Here is a 27,709-nt window from a genome sequence, read left to right as displayed (position 1 = left end):
GTTCCACATATCCAAAACATACCATCTTTTATTTTATTTCAAATCATTTATTTATTTTTGGCTGCACCGTGAGTGGCATGTGGGATGTTAGTTCCCCAACCAAGGAATGAACCCATGTCCTCTACCCTGGAAACTCAGAGTCTTAACCACTGGACCGCTGGGAAAGTCCTTCATCTTTTTGTTCTAAATCACTTGACGGATTCATTTCAATATTTGGCAAAACTAACACAATATTGTAAAGTTTAAAAATAAAATAAAAAATAAATAAAATGTAAAAAAAAAGTAAAAAAATAAAATAAAATAAAAATTAAAAAATTGGCAAATAGGAAAAAAAAAAAAAGAATTTTGCAAAGACGGAAGAGAGGAACGATGCTTGTTTTTTCCTCAAATTCTCCTTAGGAGTTTTTTTTTTTTTTTTTTTTTTTTTTAAACTGTACAAGAATGAACTCACACAAAAACAGCTGAACTATTACTGCCTTCTTCTGACACAGTGTAAAAGTGTGGAAGTGTCTCTCAAACTGTTCAGGATACCCTTCTTTGCTGGCCTTTGTTTAGGAGCTGGAACTGAGTAGAATTTAGGTTATTTGGTGGAAAAGTAGGGACAAGGGGCTGTGCAGGCTGATACCCACGTGCAGGCTGATACTAGTAAATCCCTAAATGGGAGATAAGTCACAAATAACTAATTACATGTGAATACCTCACTTTGTTCCTGTTTTGAAAATAGTTGTCCTACTTTAGAATGTTGTTGTCCTTTAGTCACTAAGTCCTGTCCAACTCTTGCAACACCATGGACTATAGTCTGCCGGGCTTCTCGGTCCATGGTATTTCCCAAGCAAGAATACTGGAGTGGGTTGCCATTTCCTTCTCCAGGGGTCTTTGCAACCCAGGGATTGAACCCGGGTCTCCTGCAATAGCAAGTGGATTCTTTACCACTGAGCCACCAGGAAGCCCTGTACTTCCCTTAATAGCCTGCAGCAAAAGTAGGATTTGGAAAAGATTGGATGAGAGCCCTGAGTAGCAGAGTTGGATATTTCAAGTTTGGGGCTACATACATATACTGCTGTACAACTCATTACTCCTAAAGTTATCTGCTTAAAACAAGAAACATTTCATATCTCACAGTTCATGTGGGTCAGGAATTCAGGCATAGCTTTACCTGAGTGCTTCTGGCTCAAGGTCTCTTAAGAGAATGCAGTCAAGGTGTCAGCCAAGGGTGTGGTCTCATTTGAAGGCTCAGTTTGGGTGAAGGAAGAGAGAGGATGCACTTCCAAGTTCATTCACGTGGTTGTTGGCAGGCCTGAGAAGATCCACTTCCATTCGCAGACAGATGACCCTCTCTGCAAGACTGCCTCATGGTGTGGCAGCTGGCTTCCTTCACCATGAACAATCTAAAAGATATCGAAGAGCTCCCAAGACAGAAACGGTCTCTTACAATCTAATCTTGGAAGTGACAGCTCATCATTTCCACCATATCTTATTAGAAGTATATCAATAAGCTCAGCCTACAATCAAGGGAACTGATTATAAGGACATGAGTGCCAGGAGGTAGCTACTGCATGTGTGTGTGTGTGAGTTGCTCAGTTGTGTCCAACTCTTGTGTGTCCAACTCTTTGTGAACTGTAGCCTGCCAGGTTCCTCTGTCCATGGGGATTCTCCAAACAAGAATACTGAAGTGGGTAGCCATTCCCTTCTCCAGGGGATCTTCCCAATTCAAGGATCGAACCCAGGTCTCCTGCACTGTAGGCAGAGTCTTTACCACCTAAACCGCCAGGGAATCCCTATGAGCAAAGCTACTGAAAACAATGATTTACAAATCTTTTTGTGGACGTGTGTTTTCACAGATTGCTGGCTCTTACAGTATTTAGCTAGGTCAGAAACTGGCAAATTATTTTCCAAAATGGCTGTACCATTTTTCATTCCCACTAATAATATGAGTTCTAATTAATTATCCTGTATTTTTGTCAGGACTTGATATTATCTTTTACATTTTACTCTAGTGACATGTAGTGGTATCTCATTGTGATTTAAATGGCATTTCTTTAATGACTAATGATTAATTTATTTGAGCATTTATTTGTATACTTACTTGTCATTTGTACACTTCCTTTGTGAAGTCTGTTCAGTTTTTCTTTATTGCCCAGTTTTAAATTGGGTTGTCTGTCTTTTTATTATTGAATTATAAGAGTGATTTATACAGTATTCTAAAATCCAGTCCTTTATTAGGAATGTAATTTACAAATATTTTTTCCCAGTTTGTGGCTTGTCTTTTCATTCTCTCAATATTATATTTCAGAGATCAAATGTTATTACTTTGATGGGGTCTAATTAATAAATATTTTTTCATTTATGTATTATTCTTTTGTGTTGTATCTAAGAAATCTTCTTCTAACCCAAGGTCACTAGGATTTCCTCGTATCTTCTAGAAATTTTATAGGTTTAACTCTTAGTATGTTATGAAGTGAGAATTAAAGTTCACTTTTTTTCCTCTGGGGGTAGCCAATTGTTCTAGCACCACATTTTGAAAGGGCTCACCCTTGAATTACTTCAGTGCTTTGTTGAAAATCAATGACCTCTCATATATGTGAGTCTGTTTCTGGAACGTCTTATTCTATTGATCTATGTGACCAATATGATACAACTTTGATTACTATAGTAAGTCTTGAAATCAGGGAGCATAAATTCTTCAACTTAGTCCTTCTTTTTCAAATTTGTTTTGGCTAATCTGAGTCTTTTGCATTTCCATACAAGTTATATAAGTTTTAGAATCAGCTTCTGTATCTATGCAGAGGTCTGTTGGAATTAAATCTAGATCAGTTGGGTGAGAATTTACATCTTAGCCATATTAACTGTTCCTATCTAAGAACATGATGTTTCTCTATTTATTCTGGTCTTCTTTAATTTCTCTTTAATGTAAATTGTTAAATTTATACCTGTGTATTTTTTGATGCTATTGTAAATAGTATTATTGGAAAAAGCATTGGTTTTAGTTTTGGTTTCCTTAAAGTTTTCTTCTGCTGGGATTTTGAATGAAGTCAGTAACCTTATTAATTTTAGACTTGATTCTAGTCTAGAAATAACTAGATTTCTAGTTGCATGGTCTTTCTCATGTCAGTTATTTTTTATGAAATTATCTGAAGGCAACATTATCAGGTTGAACATTTCCAACAGGTGGCTGAGATATTTTGATATCTTAAGTTTGAAAGTTAATGATTATAATTATTAAAAGGAAAAAAAGAAAAATTATAAGGAAGAATGTCTGAGAGACTTTAAAAATGGATGTTTTCCACTTTTATTTGGTTTTATCAGCTAGAACTCTTTGGTATCAAATTATTCAAGTGACTTCAAGCTATAAGGTTGTCTCACAGAAGTCAGTGACTCCATGTGGTAAGGCCAAGGAGGACACTGGCACCAGGACTGGCAAGCCACCGAACTGCCTCTTCATTTCTCATCCCCACTTCATCTATATATTTCTCCAAAGCCCATGTTCCCAAAATTACAAATCAGCCAACTGAATGGCTTTCTTGGCCCTAGTTCCAAATTTATAGAGGGATGGACTTACAGGTCAGGTGTTTCTGATTCTGTTAATGACGGTGGAGGAGCAGGGCTACATGCTGTAAGATAGCTGCTACAAGCCCACTGAAATGGAGTAGACAGTCTATAGTTACTACTGCCACTGAAGAGAATGTTCAGTGTTTCACTGTTGTGCACTCAGTCGTGTCCGACTCTTTGTGACCCCATGAACTGTACCCTGCTAGGCTTCCCTGTCCTTCACTATCTCCTGGAGTTTGCTTAAGCACATGTCCATTGAGTCAGTGATGCCATCCAACTATCTCATCCTCTGTCACCCTCTTCTCCTCCTGCCCTCAATCTTTCCCAGCATCAAAGTCTTTTCCAGTGTTTCATCACAAAAGTGGAAATGAACAGGAGTTTGAAATATTGAGACAAATTCAGATTTTCTCTGATTTAATTTTTTTAATTAAGGTATAATTCGCATAAAACATTCATTAGTTTCAGGTGTCCAATAGAATGATTCAATATTTGTATGTATTGCAAAATGATCACTCACATTAAGTCTAGTTGACATCCATCACCATACATAGTTATAGAATTTTCTCTATTTTAAATTTTGATTACCTTGTTCCAATATCTTGCTGTTTCTCTCTCATTTTTCATGTTTTCCGTTATCTAGATGGCTTTGGAAGATTCAGAACAGAAGCACACTCTTTTACATTCAGTTTTCACGGATCTTGAAGACCTGTCAGCGATTTTTGAGACAGATGACTTAGCACAGTCCATACAAGAGTTAAGTCATCAAGTAGCAGCTTTACAACAAAGAATCATAGAAAGCCTTCCACAGATTCAGCGAATGGCTGATGTAAGTCAGCACTATAAAGATGTAACTTCTTATTTTAAGTTTATATTTCATTTAGTAAATTAGACTTATGCTGCCAATCAGTTCCTACAAAGACACATTGATCTGATATATATTTTTTATTTATGTTATTTTTTGAATGATACTTTACTTTGTGCCCTATAGTACAACTACAATAAAAAATCATATCCCCATTCTCAGTTCAGAAGTGGTCTTTTAAAAGGGAGGAATCTTGGTCAAATATGCTCAGTGTATTCTCTTTGTCAGAGAGGAGATATTATTGATTTTAAAGCACAGATTAGCAAAGAGGGAGTTAAAACAGACAGCTTCCCAAGACTTCCGTGACCTATAGCAAATATTTTTTGAGAGGATGCTGTATATGAGCCACTGGACTTTTAAATAATTTTATTTATTTTAGCTTGAAACGTGTGAGGCATTTATCTAAGGATGGAGTCACACAGCAAAGGCAGATGCAGTTAGTCTTAGTAATTTACCTTTTACTTCTCAGTAACATTCCCTGCAGTACACTTAAGTAACTTCAGAGCATCATACTTGTTAAATATTCTTATTCCAAAATTGTTAAATGTGTCTACAACTTTTCACAGAAATTACCATAAAATGCATTATATACTTTTATATACTTTCTTAAATGTAAGGTGCAGAAAATAATTTCAATATGATTGAACTTCTCATAATATGAAGACATCACTATAAATTACTGTAATTACTGCTTCATTTGCTTGTAGAGTTATGTTTGTCCTGTATTGAATGGCTCTAAATTGCTATAATTTGAAACCCTTTGTCGATTTCTATGTAGTTTTTTCTATTTCCTTCATTATTAGGCATACCTTATTTTTGCTGCACTTTATTTGCATTAAGCTCTAGAGATCTGAAGGCCTTCTTACAGTGTGAGTGGACTTTAAAATGCAGGTTTTATAGCACATATTCTTAAATATGGGGGTTTGATAGCAAAAATTGCAGCGTTTTTACTTTAATGTTTCGGCCATGTTCTAGAGGTTGAAGTTGACGGGAGAATAGCCACTGGACAAATGATCTATTGTTTATGTTAACCTGAGTAGGTTATAAGGTAATTTAATGATGCTGCACATGACAACAGTTTGTTAGGGAATTGGCAAGAAAATCTGTCAGTTTTCTAGCTCCTTGTGTGTTTGCTTCCCAAGGGTGACTGTATCATTCTACTTAGAGTAGTAAGAATTTTTTTTCAACATTAGACCCACTTGTATTCAAGTGTTTGAGCACATTCCAAAGATAAATCTAAAGAGTTTGCACATAATTGACAATTTACTTAAAATTGTTTCAGATGCATTCTGCTTTTGTTCTCATAGCATAAATAATTAAATATTGGCCTCTCGAGGATCTTTAACCCAGCAACTATATGCAGTGCTTTGTACTGTTACATGCCATTACTAACAGAACAGCGTTTTTATTGAAAACAATCTACATTATCTGTGAAGCACTTGGTTAGTTTTTAAGAGATACAAGTGGCAAACATGTTTTGGTTAAACGTGAAAATAAATGGCAACAAATTGTGTTTTATAAAGATGATTAACATATAATATGCTGCGTGAGTGTGTTATTTTGTTTATGAAATTCTAGGATGTGGTTGCCATTGAAACAGAAGTAAAATCAATGGAGAAGAAAGTTTCAAAAATCAAAGCTATCCTGTTATCCAAAGAAATATTTGATTTTTCACCTGAAGAACATCTTAAGCATGGAGAGGTAAGCATAGATCTGTTTAAAAATCTTTTCTCTTAGTACTTATTATGCTTATTTAAAAATATGTAATAATATGTGATTTAAAGTAAGAGCAAGATCAAGTTGAGAATGACTATAAGGCAATGGCACCCCACTCCAGTACTCTTGCCTGGAAAATCCCATGGACGGAGGAGCCTGGTAGGCTGCAGTCCATGAGGTCGCTAAGAGTTGGACACGACTGAGCGACTTCATTTTCACTTTTCACTTTTATGCATTGGAGGGGGAAATGGCAACCCACTCCAGTGTTCTTGCCTGGAGAATCCCAGGGACAGAGGAGCCTGGTAGGAGGCCGTCTATGGGGTCGCACACAGTTGGACACGACTGAAGTGACTTAGCAGCATCATGTTTTAAATCCTATTCATAGTGGTCTCTGTATAAAGATCATTTTCCTATAAGTTATTTTTTCAATTAATTTCTTCCTAAAACTTCAAGGTTTGGCAGTTTTTCCTTCAAGTCAAACCTAAGTGTTTAATAGTCTAGGAGCTTATGCCTCTGAGTCAGGAGAACTGGGTTCCAGCCTCAGCTGCTCTGCCTCTGTGCCTTTACACGATTGGTTAATATTTCTTGGATTTGCTTTCATGACTATGCGGTAGTAATGCAGTGATTATGTTGGACAATTATAACATATACAGAGCCTCTAGCACAGAAGCTGGGACATACTGAACAGCAGGCAGATGTTGGTTCCCCCTCAGCCTATCAGTTAAGAGCGTGGACTTTGGGCTCAAGCAGCCCTGGGTTCTAATCCCAACCCTGCCTCTTTGTGATGTGCCCTCATGTGGGTCTTCTAACTTCTATGAACCCAATTTCCTTACGTGTTTTGATCTCTGCCTCCTAGGACAGTTATGAAAATTAGAGGAAACAATGTATATGAAATGCTTAGTAAAGTGAATACTGTCTTATAATTTATTCACTATGTAAATCCAGATTTCTATGGACAGGATGTCATTAAAGTGAAGTAGAAGTATACTTTTGAGACTTAAGAAATTTGACAGGATAGTTATCCCTTCAGTGCAGTAAGCATGTTTTGAGGGTCTGTTAGTGGGAAGCCCTGTGCTGGGTGCAGTTGCTGTGAGAGTTAGTAAGAGGGCAGTACCTACCTTACGTGGCTCACTGCCTGGCGACAACACAGAAAGCGAAACAATGGTTCTACAGACAGAGGTGGAAGGGGAGAAGGAAGAAAGGCTGTCCAAATGCGTCATGTTGTGCTGGAGGGCACTTTTGCCCCCCACATTCTTTCCGGAGACCCCCTAACTACCAGATCACAAGTAATATTAGTTCTTTTCAACCTGAGCTAAGAAACTGTTTCAAAACTGTAAAGACAGAAGTTTAATATTTAATCGACTTAAGAGTGGCCTTTTTGTCCCCCACTTGTGTACCATGTTTATCTAAGGTGATATTGGAAAATATACGTCCCATGAAGAAAACCATTGCTGAAATCGTGTCTTACCAAGTGGAACTGAGGTTACCCCAGACAGGAATGAAGCCTCTGCCGGTGTTTGAGCGGACAAATCGGCTTTTACAAGACATAAAACTGTTGGAAAACGTGACTCAGGAGCAAAATGAGTTGTTGAAGGTGAGTGGCTTGTGATGACAGCCAGCCTGTTGGATGAAAATGTTCAGCAAAAGCTGGTTTTGTTTTCAGTTTTAAAGCTTGGGTAGATCAAATTCCCATGACAGTAAGACACTGCCTGTGTTGATTCTTTTTGGTCTCTTCCAGTATTATTATCCAGGAGCCAGCATTGATATAAGAGAGCATTTTATTGTTCAAATGGAGCTAACATGATTTTTTCTTAGCTCTTACCCTTGTTCTGGTTGAAGACATTGAATCATAGTTATGGTCTGTTTCATTCCATTCTTTAATAATTGAAGATCTACATGGGTAAAATGCTATGGGAAAAGATTCAACCTGCATAGTGCATTTGCAGTCACATGAGGCCAACAGACCCAACAATAATCTCTTTATACATCTCAGTTGCTTTCCTTTTAATCATTTCATTTTATTACCAACATGATGCAGGTCAAGTAGGCACTTTGCCATTTTATTTTTACACGTTAGGAGACTAGTGTCCAAAGGTTAGGTGATTTGATAAAATACCAGAGTTAACATGTGTTAGGATTAATTTATGTATGAATAAGACAAAAATTGGGGTTTCTAGCCTCCTAGTATTATTCTTCATATTAGAGTCTCTTCTTTCTAACTGATGGCATCTTCTAGCCTCTCCCTGAGGGCTTTCTTTTTATTCTTACATTTTGATTGATCTCAAGCCAAAGAATAGATAAAAATTGCATTTTACTTTGGTTTGTGTTCCTAGATCAACAACCACTCCTATAGGGAAAGAAAGTTCCTGAAACAGCCATGGACTTTTCAACCCTCTTAGTAGACTCCCACATTCTGCCTACTGTTCTTGATTAGGGGGTCAGGGTAGGAGAAAAAGTTATTTTTCCTCCTTCCCACTCATACCCTAGTTATAGGAAGAAAACTGCTATCTCCTTCTCCCTCTTCAGTTTCATTCACATTTGGTGGTCACTCTGTTCTCCTAAGATTTGAGGATATTGTATCTCTGGTTTGAGTCTTAGCTCACAGTCTCTCTGCCTAGCTACTAATCTGTTGACGTTATTTCCTAACACCCACAGGGAGAAAAAAGATCTGGCACTCAATGTACTATTTTTTTTAATAATATAAAGAGAAAACAAAAAGCAACGATAGAAAGTTTGATCTGTTTTTCATCTTTTTGTGTTTTATTGGTCTCTTGGTTAGAAAAAGAAAATAACAGTCCTGACTATGCTTTAAAATGACTCCTTCACAAGATGAAAGGGGGAAATAGAAGAGGAAATTAGGTTTTGTACCAAGTTAGATATCAAGCTGTGCTGCTAAAATTTTCCATCTTATTGTGTTAGTGGAAATCAGATATCATCTCAGGTATTTCAAAGCTAAGTAAACTGATAGTAATGCAAATCATAGAATATGGTGCATTTCTTTTAATTTCTAGTTAGATATTGTTGTAAGTGCTCTCATTGTAGAAAATAAGACAAATTACTTTTGGGGGGAGTAATGGGATGCAGCTCATTACTGAGGGCTGGGAAACAGGTGTGTGCAGTGAACATAGTTATTCATTTCCAGCCTGTGGCTAAAATTATAGTTAAATGTTAAAGAAAATATAAGGAAGAATTCTGTGTCGACCAGAAACTTTGTAGTTTCAAAAGGCATTTGGTTTCATTGTGAAGCATACCAAGGAAATATCCAGATCTTCTTTTGAAGTCCATTTCTTTGACTTTCATCACACTTTGAGTGTATCATTTAGCACACTGGTAGGTTCAAGCTCTTAACACCAGATTCCAGATATTGTTCTGGTCTGCCTTATTCTTCAAACTCTCAAGCCTCAACCTCTTACCACAAAATATACCTCACAGATCCCAAAGAGTACCAGGTGAGGATGAGTCTGTACCAGGGAAATCTATCATTTCTCAAATCACTTGCCCTTTCCATTCTCAGTTAGGATTGTCACCTCTTTGTGTAGAAATATGACAAGGAATATGTATTAAATGTCTTACGTGACTATCAGTAATTTCATAAAACTTAGCCTCTTTGTTTATATGCTATCAAATGCGTCCCAGAATAAGCCCATTACACTGGGACAACTTAAGAGCAAATGTATGTCTGATTCCACTCCCAGCATTGCCCAAGGTGCTCTGGCATCTAGTAGAGCAAGTCGGTCAGGTGCCAGCTTTGCATATGTTGTCCTCTATGTTGAGACTACCATTCCCTATTAAAAACTGTGTAGTTGTGTATTTGATAGAATTGATTGGAGTTTGGAACAGGGTTAGACATTGAAAGGAACCCATTGGTCTAGTCATTGGATTGTAACAGATTCTTTTGGGGGGATTTATTTTATAGATAGCCATAAAACAGACAAATGAATGCAATGAAGAAATAGAAAAATTGAAGCAGATCTTAAATAATTATCCAGCTGAATTCTCCCATGAACATATGTCAACAGACCAAGCTGCCAACCTGTCACAAGTACAGGTATGTTTCTTTCATTTCATCTGTCTCATTCATTTGTCCAGCAGTTCATTCACTTTCTAAGCTGTTGATATCTAGAAACCTTTTTGATGATCTGGTGTATTTCCTACTTATCTCTTTCAATTAAAGGTATTTTATGTATATGATTACTTTCTATGCCTATTTCATTAAATAGGTTATTATATAATTATCATAATGAAAGTCTCTTCAAGTGTCTTTAGCCTCAACTTGGTGCATTTTGGCTGGTACCAAAGAAGCTGATGTTACACACGGTATTGGACAACCTGACTTCCCAGCTAGCATTCTGACATAGGGGTCATGCAGGCTGGGCTTTAGAGGTAAAGACTGAATGCTGTTGTAATAAAGAGTTCCATATACTAAGCAGTCTCACCATATGCCATAATTAACAATGTCCTACGGGCCCAGTTACAATGGTTTGCATGTTAACTCTCTATTGCCGTCAAGTTGGTGTTGGCAAGCAGTTGTTGTGGTATTCTTTCTGTGAGTCATAGGTCAAATTCTTTAATATCTAAAGTGAAGTACGAGGGAGTCTAAGGTGACACAAGCTATTAAGTGGTGGACTCAATAAGGCAGACTCAATGTGTTAGTGATTCAGTATTAGAACAGTGTCATATTTCCCTTTACATTAAAAAATTCAAGAACTCCAAAGAGCTTTCATGTATATTAAAGTTCAGAAATGTAAATATATCTGTTATTTTAAAATAGTGATAGTAAACCCATTAAATATGAATGGAAATTATATTTTACAGGGAAAAAATATAGTGAGAAGAGTGACATTGTTTTGCATTTTTGCAAATCTCATGAGGATCTGGCTTTCTAGGAGACAGCTAGATTCTCACCTGGTTCTGCATTCAATCTTTTGAGGTATATAGTTTTGTGTGAAGCATATAAAGATTTCCAACCTCTCAAAGACACATACATGGAAGAGAAATATTTTAATAATGCTTTTGAATAATTTTGGACATCCTTTGAAACGACACTAAACTCTGACAAGTAGCATTACTTACAGGTTCATTGTTAAATGGAATTTGGAGCCATGTCAGTGAACTTTCATACTCTTGCATTAAAATCCATCAGTCTGTCTTATACTTGGAATGGATCTCCAACCATGCATGCTTTTATAACATCATGCTTGATCATTTGGAAAACACTTATCTGACTTGTTATGTAGATCCTCCAAATGATGACACATCTCAGTAGCCAATATTAAAGAATTCACATTTATTAACATCTACAGATGTTACCTCTTCAGAAAAATCTGTGTATTATGTACATATGTATATATAGTTTAACAACTGTCTTTTTTTCAAGTAAAAATAGTATTCTATGGGGAAAAAAATGGATAGATCAGCTTGAAACTTAATCACATGAGTGCTTTTCCTCAACCATTAAACTTTGGTATACAGCAGAAGTGCTTTATGCAGGCTTCGCACTTTGTCAAACAGAATATTAAAAATACATGTTCTTTATCAAGGATATTCTTAACTGAAGTTGGCTTTTTTTGCAGTTAAATTCATGATACTAAATTACTAAATTTAGTATGATCCTAAATTACTAGATATGAAGCATCTAGTAATGCTAATACAGTTGATGTTTCTGCCTTGGTTCCTACCAGACTTCAGGAGTTTTCCCCACCATTGCTTTTACTACATCACACAGTGAAAAATGTCAACACAGTGAGAAAGGCCAGTAACATTTTGGTATTATTATGAAAATGATCTTGACCTCATACAGTGCAGACCTCCTGGGGTTTGCAAATACTGCTTTGAGAATGGCAGCTTTGTGCCCTTCTCTGCCTCCATAATTCCAGTGGCTCTGGAGACTGGTCTGTTTCTCTAAGTGCTGTTCTAATGGCTATAATGTTATGTCTGTTGGGGGGCACTGTAGCTCTGAAGTTTAGTGCTTATGGAAAAGGGACGCAAACCACAGCTAGCTCAGATTGAATTAAGTTATTTCCCAAAGCAATCACAAGAAGGTTCATTTCAAACAGAATAGGGGTATGGTGTCAGAATGTGTGCGGTAGCACTGGAGTCATGGGGGCTGGGTGTCAGAAGTCCAGGTCTGCGCTCTGTCCTGGCTGCAGCTCTGGAAGGATCACCTTCTTTCTCTGGACTTCAGAACTTTCACTCATAGGTGGAGTTTCTCTGTCTCTAAAAAAAAAAAAGATGATTCTATCAATGTCTCTAGGATAGATGGACTGAAAGAAGAAATAAGGAAAAAAGGAATGAATGAACACAGGGTTTAAAGAATACGTTAGGGACAAAATTTCAGTACCTGAAGTTCTGCTAAAAAGGAGCAGGTCTGTCTTCTGATACAGCTCAGGCTTTGAATGATGCCTTTCAGAGTACTGGAGAGGAGGATGTCAAACAAGACAACGCCTGACGTTCCCTCCAAATCCAGGATTCTATGACTCTGTAATCCTCCTGGACAGACAGTGGGCATCTGCACTTTTACTGCCCATGTATGACATTTTATTCCCACATATCAGTCACACAAATTTTTTAACCTTATAAAGCTTGGAATTATTTCTTCATCATTCCTGTAACAAATTACACTTCACAGCACCTTTATTTGCTTATTTATTCCCATATGGTAGGAAGCTTTGGCTGTAAGAAAAAAAGGAAATAAATTTAGGAAAACTAAAGAAGGCTTCAAAAGTGACAATAAAAGTGTGAGATTTCTAGCCTTGTTTTCTCTCAGTGGTTCCCAAATGTTAGTCTGCATACAAATCTTCTGGAAGTTTGTTAAAGTGTGGTTCTTTACCCCTGTGGATTCTGGCCGATCAGTCCTATGGCTACTGAGGTGAGGCAACCCTGGCTGTACTCCACAGTCACCCATGGGGCTTGTTACAGATTTCTGAGCCACCATTTGACCCCCAGCGATTGATTAACAGGGTGTCAGGTGAGGCTAAAGCATCCTATAAGGGAGATCATAAACCTTCCCTGGACCATTTAGAAACACAACCAGAGGGAAGGGAACTATGCCATACCAGGGACTAGTTCCTGGCTGTGCAAGCCCACAGCGTAGAAAAAACTTCAGCCCTTGCACCAAATGCAGCAGGCTCCTGTGGCAAAGGCATCAGATGTCCCAAACCAATGCAAACATTCTTTCTGCATAGGGAGAAATCGAAGGTATGGAAAAGCAGATTCTGAGCTTGAACCAGAAGAAAGAAGACCTGGTGGTGGACTTGAAGGCTGCCATACTAAATCTTCACCAGCATTTACAGCAAAAACAGCAAGAATTAGAACAGGAAGTGCTGTCAGTCGGGGCATCCGAGGAGAATACAGGGGCTGAGAAGGATGCTTCTGAGTGGAAGGTGGGTATGACTGTAGTTAACAATGGTCCCACATTCCTCAAGAGCTTTAAATTGGTAGTATTTTTCATCTGGAAAACCTGTGGCCTCTATATTTATGGCCTATAGAAAAGGAATTTCTTCACGAGGAAATACTCTGCCTGAGATTATTCACGAGTGAATATTAATTCTCAGGGTGCGTCTGTGCTGGACTCAATCCAGAATTCTTATGCCCAAGTTACTTAAGGGGGTGCTTATGAAATCCTATGGATAGGTGGGTGGCAGCCACCCTTTGAAGTGTCTTCCTACCAAACTGTGAGCCCATTTCAAACTCAGAAATGGGCCCAGCACCTCTCAAAGCCCACTTTAAATCTACATCAGTGAATCGCATTCTTGAATTGTTTGATGAGGGGCCACAGAAGGCAATGCAAATGAAAGGGATTTAAGATTTGACCGAGTCATGATATTTGGCTGGATGAGTTGAGAGTTGCTAAACCCAGAGGCTACTTGTGTGGGTGGGCATCCTGGATAAAGAGAGTAAAAAATTAGCTACATAAAAAAGCAGCCGGGCCGGGATCCTGATGAAGTTGAACAGCAACCCGGCTGAAAGTCTTTGTACTGTGCCTTTCAGTTGAACAGAACGAGTTCCATGTCCTTCCTGCCAGCACTCGAGGAAGAGGCAGAAGAGAGCTCTCTGAAGAGTGAAGTAAGGAAAATGATTTTCTCGTTCAAGTTTGGTAGAAGCGTAATCTCTAAAAGGTCAATGAGAAGATCTTAAAATGAATGGAAACATAAGGATTTTTCAAATTCGATGCCAGTATTTTGTAAGGGTGGTTGAAGTAGTTATCTTATGTTATTAATGTTTAAGTGCATATAAACCTACTTCAGGCCAGAGTGGGATAAATGTAATTCAGACACACTTGTTGGCAGAAGGGAGAAGATGAAGTTCTTTGTCATATCCTGAGTTCTGAGTACTTTCTCTGGAGTTTTGAGAGTTTGCTGTTTGGCTGGCACTCCTGGTGGCTTTATCTTTCCATATTTGAATTACTTTTGCAGTCAGACAGCACTGCCAAGGACACGGAGAACGGTGTTGGCAACTAACCCTACTATGTTACTACTCCTATCAGAACGGGTTGAATGAGACCTTTACCAGTTTCCTCATTATATCAATTTCCATTTCATACTTTAAGAACTAAAGCAGTAATGGGTCTGAGCCAAAGGGAAGAAAATTGCAGCAATTGACGGTTTTTAATGTCTCCTACGTAACGAGCAGACATTCTTCCTGCTCATTTTATAGATTGCTCAGTAGCTCCATGGTCACACGGAATAGCCTGTAGTCCTTCACCATATCACTGGGACACGTGGGGCTGAGTGGTCGGATGAGGAGTGACCCGCAGACAGCTTTGTGATCTGATTCTACCTCTTCATAGCAGAGAAAATTTTGAAAATGAAAGAGGTGCTGGAGCCAAAATAAGAGTGCATTTCAGTATGATTCTAATTTGAGACCTGTATTTGCCTCTGAGCTGATATGTTTATAATCATTGTTTGTCTTTGACACCAGTCAAAAAAATACATGTTGTTAAAGAGCCTTTGAGATTACATTTACCAAGGCAGATGAAATTCCTAAAGTGCTGTTTTAAAGGTCCCCTTTGTAGGACATGAACTGACTGCCAACTTTAAGAATATTTTTTTGGCTTTAGGAAGAGCTACCACATTTGGACTCCTGTGATGTAGTTAGCCAAAGAAATCAATGATAAATAGTGGGGGAAGGGGAGGAGAGGGTGGAATTAAGGACTGCAGTTATACTGCCTGGTAAGCTGAGTATTACATAAAAGATATAAGGAGGATGCTGTTATGATGGTAGGAAATCACCTCCCTCTGCTAATCAATTGATTGCTGTGTTAGAGTGGAGATAAGAAAGCAGAGCCGTCTTCCGGGTTCCTGTCTTTACTCTGGAAACATGACAAGGACGTGGAGGAGGACAGGGCATCCTCATCCTCTGGAACAATCATTCAGGTAATGCTGTGCGGGTCACATTTCTTGGGGGTGGGGATGGGCAGGGATAGCAAGTCAAAGCAAAGACTTTCTTGTTTGAAAGAATGTTTCAGGAGGGAATCTATGTGGGTTGAAAATGTTTAAACTTCTTACCGCTACCTCTGGACAAAGCAAAGGCAGCCAAGTATTAGTTGCATTTCTTTTGTGCGCTCAGTGATAATGTTGTTGCTGAGTCCCTAAGTCATGTCCGACTCTTGCGACCCCATGGACTGTAGCCCACTAGGCTCCTCTTCATGGGATTTTCCAGGCAAGAGTACTGGAGTGGGTTGCCATTTCTTCTCCAGGGAGTCTTCTGATCCAGGGATCAAACCCACGTCTCCTGTATTGGCAGGTGGATTCTTTACCACTGAGCCACTAGGGAAGCCTGTAAGTATTTACCTGAGGAAAACTCCCTAAGTGAAAATCCAAACTGAAAAAAAAAAAAAAAAAAACAGTTAAAGGAGCAGCTAAAAGGTTGACCAATGTGGTTAAAGCATTTAACATGCCTCTTTTTGGGGGAGCAGTTGAGGGTGAGAGTTCTCTTTTTGAACAAAGTAGTGTGGAAGATAAATTAATGAAATAAGTCTTTTTGCTCCTGCTTCTCTTTCATTGACTACGCTGAAGGCTTTGATTGTGTGGATCACAACAAACTGTGGAAAATTCTTAAAGAGATGCAAGTACCAGACCTTACCTGTCCCCTAAGAAATCTGTATGCAGGTCAAGTAGCAACAGTTAAAACTGAACATGGAACAATGGACTGGTTTAAAAAATTGGGAAAAGAGTATGTCAGGGCTGTATATTGTTATACTGCTTATTTAACTTATATGCAGAGTACATCATGTGAGATGTACTGGGTAATCACAAGCTGGAATCAAGATTGCTGGGAGAAATACCAACAACCTCATATATGGAGATGACACCACCCTAATGACAGAGCGTGAAGAGGAACTAAAGAGCCTCTTATTGAGGATGAAAGAGGAGAGTGAAAAAGCTGGCTTGAAACTCAACATGCGAAAAAGTAAGATCTTGGCATCGATCCCATCAATTCATGGCAAATAGAAGAGGATAAAGTAGAAGCAGTGACAGATTTCATTTTCTTGGGTTCCAAAATCACTGCATATGGTGACTGCAACCATGAAATTCAAATGTGCTTGCTCTTTGGAAGGAAGCTTTGACAAACCTAGATAGAATATTTAAAAGCAGAGACATCACTTTGCTGACAAAAGGTTCTTATAGTCAAAGCTATGGTTTTTCCAGTTGTCATGTATAGATATGAGAGTTGGACTGTAAAAGCTGAGCATCAAAGAACTGATGCTTTCTAATCGTGGGGCTGGAGAAAACTCTTGAAGAGAGTCCTTTGGACAGCAAGGAGATCAAATCAATCAATGCTAAAGGAAATCAATCCTGAATATTTATTGGAAAGACTGCAGCTAAAGATGAATACTTTGGCCATGCAAAGAGCTGACTTAATGGAAAAGACCCTGATGCTGGGAAAGATTAAAGGCAAAAAGAGAAGGGAGCAGCAGAGGGTGAGATGGTTAGATAGCATCACCAACTCAATGGACATGAATTTGAGCAAACTAGAAAATATTGGAGGACAGAGAAGTCTGGTATGCTGCAGGCCATGGGGTCACTAAGAGTCAGACAGGACTTAGTGACATGAATGAATGTCATGTCACTAAGAGTCAGATATGAATGAATAACAACTTTTTGCTCCTTGTGAACTTACAAGCTTCTTCAGTCTCTCAAAACAGAGGGCAAATGCCCTCACATTAGAAAATCATTTCATGCTGATATGAAGACGATGTTTTTCCCTTGCTTCTAAAGGATCTCTGCATCATTATGAACCACACTTCCCCCCTTACCTGCCTCCCGACTAGGGCTGACCCTACCCAGCTCCCAGACCAGTCCTTTCTTTGATAGTTGGCATGGGGACACTTATGCCAGCATCTTCGATCTCTGCTTCTTGGTCATGTCCTTTCCTCTCTACCTCAGAAGTGTTCAGATTTCCCTTCCCTAACAAGTTCCTTCCCCCATTGCCCTATCCCTCCCAAAGCCCAGACCATCTCTTTAGAACTGCTCTGCCTCCACAGGTACCCTTCTCTCCATATCTGCCTAAGGACTTACTTCCTGCTCATCCATAAAGTCACTTTTCAACTCCCACTGCCTCCAAGAACCCCCCTGTTCTTTCCCTTTGTTTTCCCATAGCATTCTGAACCTCAGTTATTATAATTTATCACAGTTTTATACATCGATCTGACACAGTTTCATGAGAAGCAGGAACTTTATCTTCTACATTTTCATGTCCTGTACTGGGCTGATTATGCTACTTTGTAATTTATTTGTTTCTTTTTGGCTGTGCTAGGTCTTCCTTGCTACCCAGGCTTTTCTCTAGTTGCATGGAGCAGGGGCCACTCTCTGTTAGTGGTGCCCTGGCTTCTCTTGTTGGAGAGCACAGGCTCTGGGCACCTGTCAGTAGTTGCAGCTTGCGGGCTGTAGAGCACAGGCTCAATAATTGTGGCGTATGGGCTTAGTTGCTCCGCAGCTTGTCGGATCTTCCTGAATTGGGGATCAAACCTGTGTCTCCTACATTGGCGGGTTGACTCTTTACCACTAAGCCACCTGGAAAGCCCTCAATATGCTACTTTAATGTGTTGAATTTCTTGATCCTACTTTCCAGATCAATTTCATGGTGCTTCCTCTTTCATTTATGGCTAAATGTCTTTAGTTGGTGCTCCTCTTTCTTGGCTCCATTTGTAATCGAGATTTTGCCCCTTACTATATTTATACTGCCATTGACTTCTGGATATTAATTTTCAGTTCAGTCACTCAGTTGTGTTCAACTCTGTGTGACCCCATGGACTGCAGTACACCAGGCTTCCCTGTCCATTACCAAATCCTGGAGCTTGCTCAAACTCATGTCCTCCGAGTCGGTGATGCCATCCAACCATCTCATCCTCTGTCGTCCCCTTCTCCTGCCTTCAGTCTTTCCCAGCTTCAGGGTCTTTTCCAATGAGTCAGTTTGTATCAGGTGGCCAAAGTATTGAAGTTTCAGCTTCAGCATCAGTCCTTCCAATGAGTGTTAAAGAGTTGATTTCCTTTAGGATTAACTGGTTTGATCCCCTTGGTGTCCAAGGAACTCTCAAGAGTTTTCTCCAACACCACAGTTCAAAAGCATCAATTCTTCAGCGCTCAATTTTCTTTATGGTCCAACTTTCACATCCATACATGACTATTGGAAAAACCATAGCTTTGACTAGATGGATCTTTGTTGTCAAAGTAATGTCTCTGCTTTTTAATATGCTGTCTAGGTTGGTCTTAGCTTTTCTTCCAAGGAGCAAACATCTTTGAATTTCTTGGCTGCAGTTACCATCTGCACTGATTTTGGAGCCCAAGAAAATAAAGTCTATCACTGTTTCCATTGTTTTCCCATCTATTTGCCATGAAGTGATGGGACTGGATGCCATGATATTTGTTTTTTGCATGTTGAAGTGCCCTTTTATTAGTCCTGATCCTTCTTGACCTCTAGCAGTAGCAACCTCTTCCTTCTTGAAATGCAGTGTTCCTCTGGCTTTATTAATTCTATACGTTCTCGTCTCATCTGTCTGCAGCCCCTCTTCCAGCTCCTTCTCTTTACCCATCTCTGTCATAGCGGGCATTTCCCCCAGTGGTTTACCACCTTCTTTCTTTTCTGTTTTGTCTCATGGCAGTTTCTCCTCTCATAAGTTTTGTAGTCACCTCTATGCCACAGATTCCCAAATTAAATCTCTGGTCTTGATTTTTCCTGTAAATCTGTTCCACATTTCTACCATCCAAATACATTTCTCTTTTTGAATGTGTTTTCTCAAAACCATTTACCAACTTTTCTTCAAAGCTTACCCTGCCTCGTAATCTCTCAGTGTCTGTTAGTGATACAACTCTCTTATCAGTGTCTGAGACAGACTTCAGAGTCATTTCGGGCATCTCATTTGTCTGGCCTTTTATGGCTACTGCTCAAGTGATGTCCATTCAGTCTTTACATCCTTCTTCTCCCATTATTTTTGTCATTATCCTATTCCAGGCAATTATTAACTTCTTCCCTAGACTTTGAGAGGAGTCTTCTAAGTGGACTTGTAGCCTCCAATCATTTATACATCTTATACTTAACTGATGGATCTTCCTAAAGCAGTTCATGTTAAATTCAAGTCTTTCCTAGATTCTGATTTCTACTGAATAAAATGCAGTGTTCTTAGCCTGGCATTCCAGACTTTTCATGATCCCAGCTTACGTTCCCACTTTTATGTAAGTTTGACCTTTAGTTCTTGGTTCATACCTTTCTAATAGCAGTTACTGTTTTCAGTACATGGAGCTCTTAGGAATGACTAGGTACTTTGTATGTGTCATCTTGTTTACTAATCACAGGAATGAGTGAGTGGGTTGTGTTGCCACTTTAAAGATGAAGCAGGTGAGGCTCAGAGAGTCCAGGTTAATTTGTCCAATATCACGCAGCTTGTAAGTAGAGCGGTCAAGATTGGTTGATTACAATATGCATACTTTTCCCACCACACTGGTCTTTTGTGTAAGTTTCATTTTCCCATTGTTTAACCTTGATTAACCTAGCAAGTGGATCAAAGTGTACATCCATTTAAAATGTGACATACATCATTAAACTGTCCTCTAGAAAGACAGTAATTTTATTTCTACCAGAATGCATGGAAATGCCTTTTTTCTGACCCCAAGTTAATATTGGATATTTTCAACCTTAGTTAAACATAGCCAGTGGATTAAATTGCATATATTCTAAGGATGTTGACTATAACTTCAGGTATGAATTGGCTTTCATGTTCTTTTTTTATGAATCATGTATCCAGGCCACTTGTCATTTTCTACATAGAAGTTGATGTGCTCCTAATTTATTTGTAAAACTAATTAATACATTAAAGATGTTAACAGTTTGGAAGATGTCATCTCAATCTGTTATTTCTCTTTTAACTTAGATTATGATGTCTTTTTGTGGCACATGTTATTTAGGTTGTTAATACTAACATTTTTTCCCTTTATTGTCAAGCTTTAAAAGTCCCTTCCCACTCTTAGAACGGAAACAGATTCGCTCATATTTCCTTCAATAATTTTTATGGTGTATCCTTTACATTTAAATATTAGATACAATTGGAATTCATTGTTAGCAGTGAGACAGAGATTCGGTTGTTTTTCCTGAAGTGCCTGGATAAGATAGTTGTTCCCAAATTTTAAAGTTTCATCTTTCCTCCATTATTGGAAATAGGACTTTTATCACATAATCTTATTTAAGTTTAGTTCTCATAATAATTCGTTTAAATACCCAATTCTTTGGATTTCTTATGTGGTCCTCATTAAAAGTTGATGTGCTCCTAATTTATTTGTAAAACTAATTAATACATTAAAGATGTTAACAGTTTGGAAGATGTCATCTCAATCTGTTATTTCTCTTTTAACTTAGATTATGATGTCTTTTTGTGGCACATGTTATTTAGGTTGTTAATACTAACATTTTTTCCCTTTATTGTCAAGCTTTAAAAGTCCCTTCCCACTCTTAGAACGGAAACAGATTCGCTCATATTTCCTTCAATAATTTTTATGGTGTATCCTTTACATTTAAATATTAGATACAATTGGAATTCATTGTTAGCAGTGAGACAGAGATTCGGTTGTTTTTCCTGAAGTGCCTGGATAAGATAGTTGTTCCCAAATTTTAAAGTTTCATCTTTCCTCCATTATTGGAAATAGGACTTTTATCACATAATCTTATTTAAGTTTAGTTCTCATAATAATTCGTTTAAATACCCAATTCTTTGGATTTCTTATGTGGTCCTCATTAACCACAAAGCTTTGGAGATTTAAGTCTTCAAATAAAGATAAACTTGAAGAAGTTGATTTTTTTCCCCTAATGAGCAGACTTTTTTTTTCTCAATGTACCTGACTAGTCTAGACATTTTTGTAAGCAGGTGACTTGTAAACTGAGCAGGTGCAGAAAGGACTTGTAAGGCTTCAGGGCAGGAACTTTTCTGAACCTGATTCTTTTCTTTACAGGAGGCAGCTGGGAAAATAAGCACATGTGATAGTTCCATGGCACAGGTTCTTGAACCAGACCTGCTGAACACTGAGCGAGGCCCAGAATTTTCCCTGAGCCCCAACCAAACACCAGAGGTAGGTCCCTGCTGCTGATGAGCCATCTGCCCAAACCCCTGGACTAGCACCCAGAGGCGGCGGGCTCTCTGTGTTTTGCGATATTTTTTTTGCCAAGCAAGAGGTCTTTGTGAACCTTAACACCTCCATGTGTGCTGCCACGCTGGAGAAGTGGAAGATTTTCCATCAGATATTTACATGGAGACTAAGCGTGGCACAGGGCAAGTAAAGACTTCTTCCTCACTCACCACGTGCCAGGATGAACCAGCCTTTCCAGCAGTATCCCCTTCTTTTCTCTGTAGATACAACTTATGGGGGTGACAGAAGTGGAGGAGAGCGAATGTTAATTATCTACCTATTACATTAGAGGCATCTGTGTTTGCTCTCTAATCCACAGATTAAATAAGGTAGGTTAACATGTACCATGCATTTACAAAAGCAAAATCAAAATTCAGGGTGTAAAAGTACAGTTAGTAAATGGAGGAATAAGGAGGTAGACTCAGAATATTCCAGTCTGCCTTCCTAATTTGAATATTTAGTATTTAAAGATTTAAAACTGAGGCAGATTTGGCCTCACCAAATAAGCTGCCACCACACCATCCCAGCAGCATATTTAGTATTTGTGCAAATGCATTTAGGTCAGGCACTTTACCTAAATCTTCCCTCTTAGCACAGTAGGCAGCACATCAGTCTCATAACCTGAAGATCCTGAGTTCGAGCCTCAAAGAACAGCAGATCCTTCACTTTTGGGGCTTCCCAAGTGGCGCTAGTGGTAAAGAACCCGCCTGCCAATTCTGGAGTCATAAGAGATGCGGGTTTGATCCTTGGGTCCGGAAGATCCCCTGGAGGAGGAAATGACAACCCACTCCAGTGTTCTTGCCTGAAAAATCCTATGGACAGAAGAACCTGGTGGGCTACAGTCCATGGGATCACAAAGAGTCAGACACAACTGAAGTGACTTAGCATGCTAGGCACTTTAGCCAGGCAGTTTTGCATTTTATAAAAGGGGGTGGTGTGTGCAGATATTTGTAGAATTGATGGAAAAGTATTTAAAGGTTTGGTATTTTGCAATGAAATACTGCTACAGCCAGAAAACTCATTTGCATTTTAACTGGATCTTGGTACTCAAATCAGCGATGTGTTGTACAGAAATCAAGCACTGCCACATTCGTTGACTGAGAGGCTAACTTGAATGCCAGAATTATGTCAAAAATGTGGACTTGTAGACCCCAAGGCATAATGAAATCAGAGATTGAATCCTGGGTCTAGGATTGAATCCAGTGACCATAGGCAGTTTGAATAACTTCTCTAAGCCTCAGTTTCCTCATCTGTACACTGGGAATAATGGATTTGTGGCATAAAATATGAGATAGTCTTAGCACAGTAGCTTAGCTCTAGAACCCAGTAAAAGATTGGGTATTATTAATTTATATTTATGCTTTAGACTCTAGATGACATAATTCTCTAACAAGACATATTTGTGGTCATGTTTTTTTAGCCCTCCAAAATATACAGCTATAAAACTTTGATTAAAATAATTTCTGCTTTTAAAATGTGGGGTTATCATTTGAAGAAGATACTCAGCAGGCAGACTACTGTGGGAAAAAATGTAGACTCGGAATTAAAAGATCTTGCAACTGTGTGACCTTGGGCAAGTAATTTATGTCTGGGCCTGAGTTTCTCAGAAGCAATGTGGTGGGATGGGAGGGGTGTGAACTGATTAAACATTAAACACACTTGGATTTCTTTGGCTATAAAAAAGATGTGAACTGATTCCTGGCACGTTTCCCAGACCACCTTCAACTATTGAAATTCTACTGTTACAGATAATCTTTTTGTCTTCCATTACTTTTGGATTCTTTCCAAGTTCAAATAACTAGCAAATAAAACCAAGATTAGTACTCCAGCTTCCATATTTCCTCATTAATTCAGTGGCTTAGTGGAGAAGGCACTGGCGACTCACTCCGGTACTCTTGCCCAGAAAATCCCATGGACGGAGGAGCCTGGTGGGCTGCAGTCCATGGGGTCGCTTAGAGTCAGACACGACTGAGCGACTTCACTTTCACTTTTCACTTTCATGCATTGGAGAAGGAAATGGCAACCCACTCCAGTGTTCTTGCCTGGAGAATCCCGGGGACAGGGGAGCCTGGTGGGCTGCCATCTATGGGGTCACACAGAGTCGGACACGACTGACGTGACTTAGCAGCAGCAGAGAAAACAAAGAAACTCAACTTTGTCGGTTTCTTTTTTTAACATCTGTGGCAGTTGTAGGTGCTCAAATAATGTTTTTGAGTAAATAGGGAAAGCAAATGGAAAATCTCTTATTACAGATTAATTAATCAATCAATCACTGTTAACAGATTTTTATCTCAGGTGACAAAAAGGGGGATTGCAAAATCTTTGCCACTGAGATATAACAATATCTGAAAAATCTGAAAACTAGGAAGCAATCAGATGACTAGAAATTGATGTCTGACAGTAAACTCACATATGAGTTGCCTTTTTAAAGATCAGAATTAAAAAAGAAAATTGAAATGAGTGAATCTAAATGTGGATCCGACTGCGTATGAGCTATAGAGAAAACACGGTACTGGAAAGACTTCCTTAGGAAGATGATTCTTAAAGAAAACCCTGATTAAAGCAGGGGAGAAATAGCATTTTGGCAGAAAAGGCAGGCATCTGTGAAGTAAAGAGATGGTCAAGGGGAATGAGTACAACTCAGAGGACCCTTCTGTTGAACCAGCTCTTATAATCCTCATCAGAGTGTATGTGAAAACGAGTGGTATTTTCATATCCTGCATATTTTTGTTACCACTTACCAATTTTGTCTGTTTCTATTGTACTGAAAGTTCTGTGTTTAAACAAAATTCCATAAATATTAGGAAATAGGCACTTAAGTTGAGACAGGGTATATATTTGTGAGCAACTCCCATTTCTCAGTTGGCCAAAATTATGCCTTGTTAGATGCTGAGATGTAGTTAGCAAAGCCTTATATATTGAAAACATTGTCTTTTCCTCATAATCAGAATGAATAAAATGTTTATGTCATTGTTTAGTCGTTCAGTCATGTCCAACTCTTTTGCGACCCCATGGACTGTAGCTCGCCAGTATCCTCTGTCCACATTAACAGGTGGATTCTTTACCACTGAGCCACTTGGGAAGCCCTGAATAGATATCACTAATTTGGTAGAGCAAAACACAAATCCTTATTCCTAAAAATATTCCTCTAGAAAGGTCAATAATACTGTTTCAGTATTTTGGAAAAAGATGTGGGAAGCAAATATCTGTATTGGTTTATCTTTTGCCTCCAAGTTGGAAGTATCTATCACATAATCACCAGAATACTTTTACTTGGTACCTGGGAGAAATTTTTCTATGGGATTGATAAACAACCTGGTTGTTTGAATATAAAAAGAATACATCACACACATCCTGCCTTCTTTATACTATACTGTGAGTATCCATTCCTTAACACGGTAATATTTGAGTATCTAGAAGCTAAAAACTAACTTTAGAGAGTCAAGAATACGAGAAAAGTTTCCAAATTACCCCAATGAAGCTTATCACTTGACTCAAGCTATTTTTAATAGAAAAAGATAAGTAATAGCAGGGCGGAGGGAAAGCTAAAATATTTTTTAATCTTAACCACTTAAGATGTTAAGTTAAAAGTGTGAGGTATTAACATATTTTCCTTGTGTCCCCACCAGTGTGTAAAGATCTCTTTTTTCTGTTTGAACAGAGGGCATAGCAATGTAAGCATTGCTTAATCATGTGTCACGCAACTTTAAACACTGGCCAATTCGCTGCAGTGTTTCAGACACACACACCCACATGCACACCCTCTCGCGCACACTCACCTGTCTCCTGGGACCCACCGTTTAATGAACCGTCAGCCTGTTTGCGTCCTCCGTGTCCAGGAACTCTGTGCCTGTGTTCATGCAGATTGGCTGCTTGGAAACCTGGGGCGCCAGGTCATGTGATTGTTGCTATGCCTGTGGAGGTGCCTTCTTCGTTTCTTTTTGTTTTTACTTCTTCTGCCCTTATATATTTGTTTTTCTTTTAACTGGGGGAAATGCTATAAGTTTATAGGTCTTTACAAGTCCAAATCTGAATATTTTGGACTCCTAGTTTTTCACTGCCGGATTATCTTGGATTTTTTCATAGGGTGCCACACCTCCCATCAAGGCTGCAGCTACTGGCCTTTCGGACGAGCAAGGAGCTTTTGAGGCCACGGTGGAGAAAGTGAGGCCCGAGCCTGCAGAAGTCCTCCATGTCTGCAAGAATCAGGTGGCTGAGCTGGAGCTGTGGCTGCACCAAGCCAACGTGGCATTTGAGCCAGAAACATTAGACGCGGACATGCAACAGGTGGTGGAACAGCAGTTGGTAGGGTGCCAGGTAAGGCTGCTGGGTCTGAGTTCATGGCCTGTCTCTTCAGCAGTTACGAGAAGATGAATTTCTCTGAAAGCAACAGTCTGATTCTTCCTGTTGCTCTGACACCTATGTTTATTTTGGCCTCAACTTTTTGTTCTCAGGATAATTCTTTGAAATAATTTATGTAAGCAGAGTATTTGGGGAGACAGTAGTGGAGAAGATCTCAGAATCTAGAGTTTAGATCTGGTCACATTAACTATGAACTGGAGGGAGTTACCTCTCACTTCATTTTCCTCAGATAGGTCAACTCCTAGGACTTTGTTAGGATTAAATGAGATAAAGTATCTAAATCAGTGTCTGGAGTATAAAGTATATATAAAGTGCTCAGCAGATACTAGTTTTATTCATAATATTCAGTTTTTTAAATTTTCATTCATCAGAAATGAAACTGAATATCCTGATTGGCAGGGTTACAGATATAGCAGAAAAGGGCTTTGCTGTCATTTTACTATGAATGCTCCTTCTCTTGCTGGCTTGGTGGCGCTAGCAGTGAAGAACCCACCTGCCATTGCAGGAGACGCGGGAGTCGTGGGTTTGATCCCTGGGTTGGGAGGATCCTCTGCAGGCGGAAATGGCAACCCACTCCAGTATTCTTGCCTGGAAAATTCCATGGACAGAGAAGCCTGGTTGGCTATAGGACACAGTGTCACAGAGAGTCAGACAGGACTGAACATACGCACCCTTGGCTAGGGAGGGGCAGGAATGTAAACTTCCTTGCCTGGAGTCATTTTGAGGAAGCTTTGCTGGCACAGCCCAAAGGTTGGGATCTCTGGATCCCTCCAGGGAGGGGCGAGACTGACATTGCTGGAGCAAAACTGAGTGTCCTCAAGAGCTCAGCCAAGACACCTCCCTCCAAGGCACTTACACCCACCTTGGCCTGACAAGGCACTTACACCCACCTTGGCCTGACATCTCCACCTGATTGGCTCATTCGCAGTGGTGTCCAGGGACAAGGACTTCCTCTCAGAGTGCCTCAAACCACTGGCCCGTCCACAGGGAGCTCCACCCACTATGTGGGGCTGGGCATACGACCCACCTTGGCCCGAGGCCGGCGCTCCTCCCCTTTCCATTCAGACCCACACTCTTACTATGTAGGACCCAGCCAGGCAAGCTGACTTCCTTCCTCAGGCAACTCAGCACCTCTCACCCCAAAAGTCAGCTCCCGAGGGTTGGATTCATTCAGATACAGGCACTACCATGTGGCCTGACTGGTAAGACGTGCAGGAGGGTCTGGAGAAGACAGTGTAAGTGGCGCAGAGCAGTGTTCCTCTAACCTGAACCTTCGGTATTCCAGATGTTGAGACCCGGCCACTTAGGGCCTTTCAGGCGCCATCTGCCGACTGATGGTCCTGCTGACTGAGTGGACCCCACAGCCAAGTCCTTGATCATTACCGGAATCTGGTCCTTGGGCCTCTTGTGAATTTTAAAAATGTGGGGGCTGCTCAAGGAAAAGACACGACCACAAGGTGGCAGTCGCGCGCAGTGAGCATTACTTGGGCAGCGTTTAGGTGGGGTCTGGAGGGACTGGGAAGTCTCATGCCAGATCTTCCAGAGGCTTTGGCAAGGAGTGGGGGTGGAGCCACCACCCAGAAGGGGAGGAGACAAGGGAACTCCT

General features: G+C 39.6%; 1 protein-coding gene and 1 long non-coding RNA gene across 33 annotated transcripts in view; one reads left to right on the top strand and one right to left on the bottom strand.

Moving 5' to 3' along the window:
* Nucleotides 1–27,709, top strand: part of SYNE2 (spectrin repeat containing nuclear envelope protein 2) — a 326,831-nt gene that overhangs the window by 194,607 nt on the left and 104,515 nt on the right. For 17 of the 21 annotated variants that reach the window (XR_015134181.1, XM_086320335.1, XM_086320332.1 and 14 more), the window contains 9 exons: nucleotides 4,190–4,375; nucleotides 5,990–6,112; nucleotides 7,539–7,721; nucleotides 10,044–10,175; nucleotides 13,312–13,509; nucleotides 14,117–14,191; nucleotides 15,391–15,501; nucleotides 21,568–21,684; nucleotides 25,828–26,058. Coding sequence is in view for 20 of the 21 variants with exons in the window: in XM_086320335.1 (XP_086176461.1) it covers nucleotides 4,190–4,375; nucleotides 5,990–6,112; nucleotides 7,539–7,721; nucleotides 10,044–10,175; nucleotides 13,312–13,509; nucleotides 14,117–14,191; nucleotides 15,391–15,501; nucleotides 21,568–21,684; nucleotides 25,828–26,058 (1,356 nt within the window). In the remaining variant the exon portion in view is untranslated. Of the gene's footprint in view, nucleotides 1–4,189; nucleotides 4,376–5,989; nucleotides 6,113–7,538; nucleotides 7,722–10,043; nucleotides 10,176–13,311; nucleotides 13,510–14,116; nucleotides 14,192–15,390; nucleotides 15,502–21,567; nucleotides 21,685–25,532; nucleotides 25,664–25,827; nucleotides 26,059–27,709 lie in introns of those variants that run through there. The other 4 variants (XM_086320339.1, XM_086320337.1, XM_086320336.1 and 1 more) reach the window with 2 other exon arrangements.
* LOC147364199 (uncharacterized) lies at nucleotides 11,400–25,983 on the bottom strand. 12 transcript variants are annotated; one of them, XR_015134190.1, is made up of 5 exons: nucleotides 25,521–25,948; nucleotides 22,316–22,553; nucleotides 13,183–15,949; nucleotides 12,468–12,799; nucleotides 11,400–12,343 (listed from the first exon to the last, which is right to left on the bottom strand). It is a non-coding gene; the product is annotated as an uncharacterized LOC147364199 (long non-coding RNA). The 12 variants fall into 12 exon arrangements; XR_015134191.1 differs by having other exon boundaries at nucleotides 15,634–15,949; XR_015134188.1 differs by having other exon boundaries at nucleotides 15,919–15,949.

This window comes from Bos grunniens, chromosome 10 (genome assembly GCF_055505025.1).
Source record: "Bos grunniens cultivar Pamir isolate PY7600 chromosome 10, Bosgru_T2T1.0, whole genome shotgun sequence".
Classification (NCBI taxonomy): Eukaryota; Metazoa; Chordata; class Mammalia; order Artiodactyla; family Bovidae; genus Bos; species Bos grunniens.
Note: the sequence above shows the minus strand (reverse complement) of the source record. Positions and strands in the feature narration are given on the sequence as shown.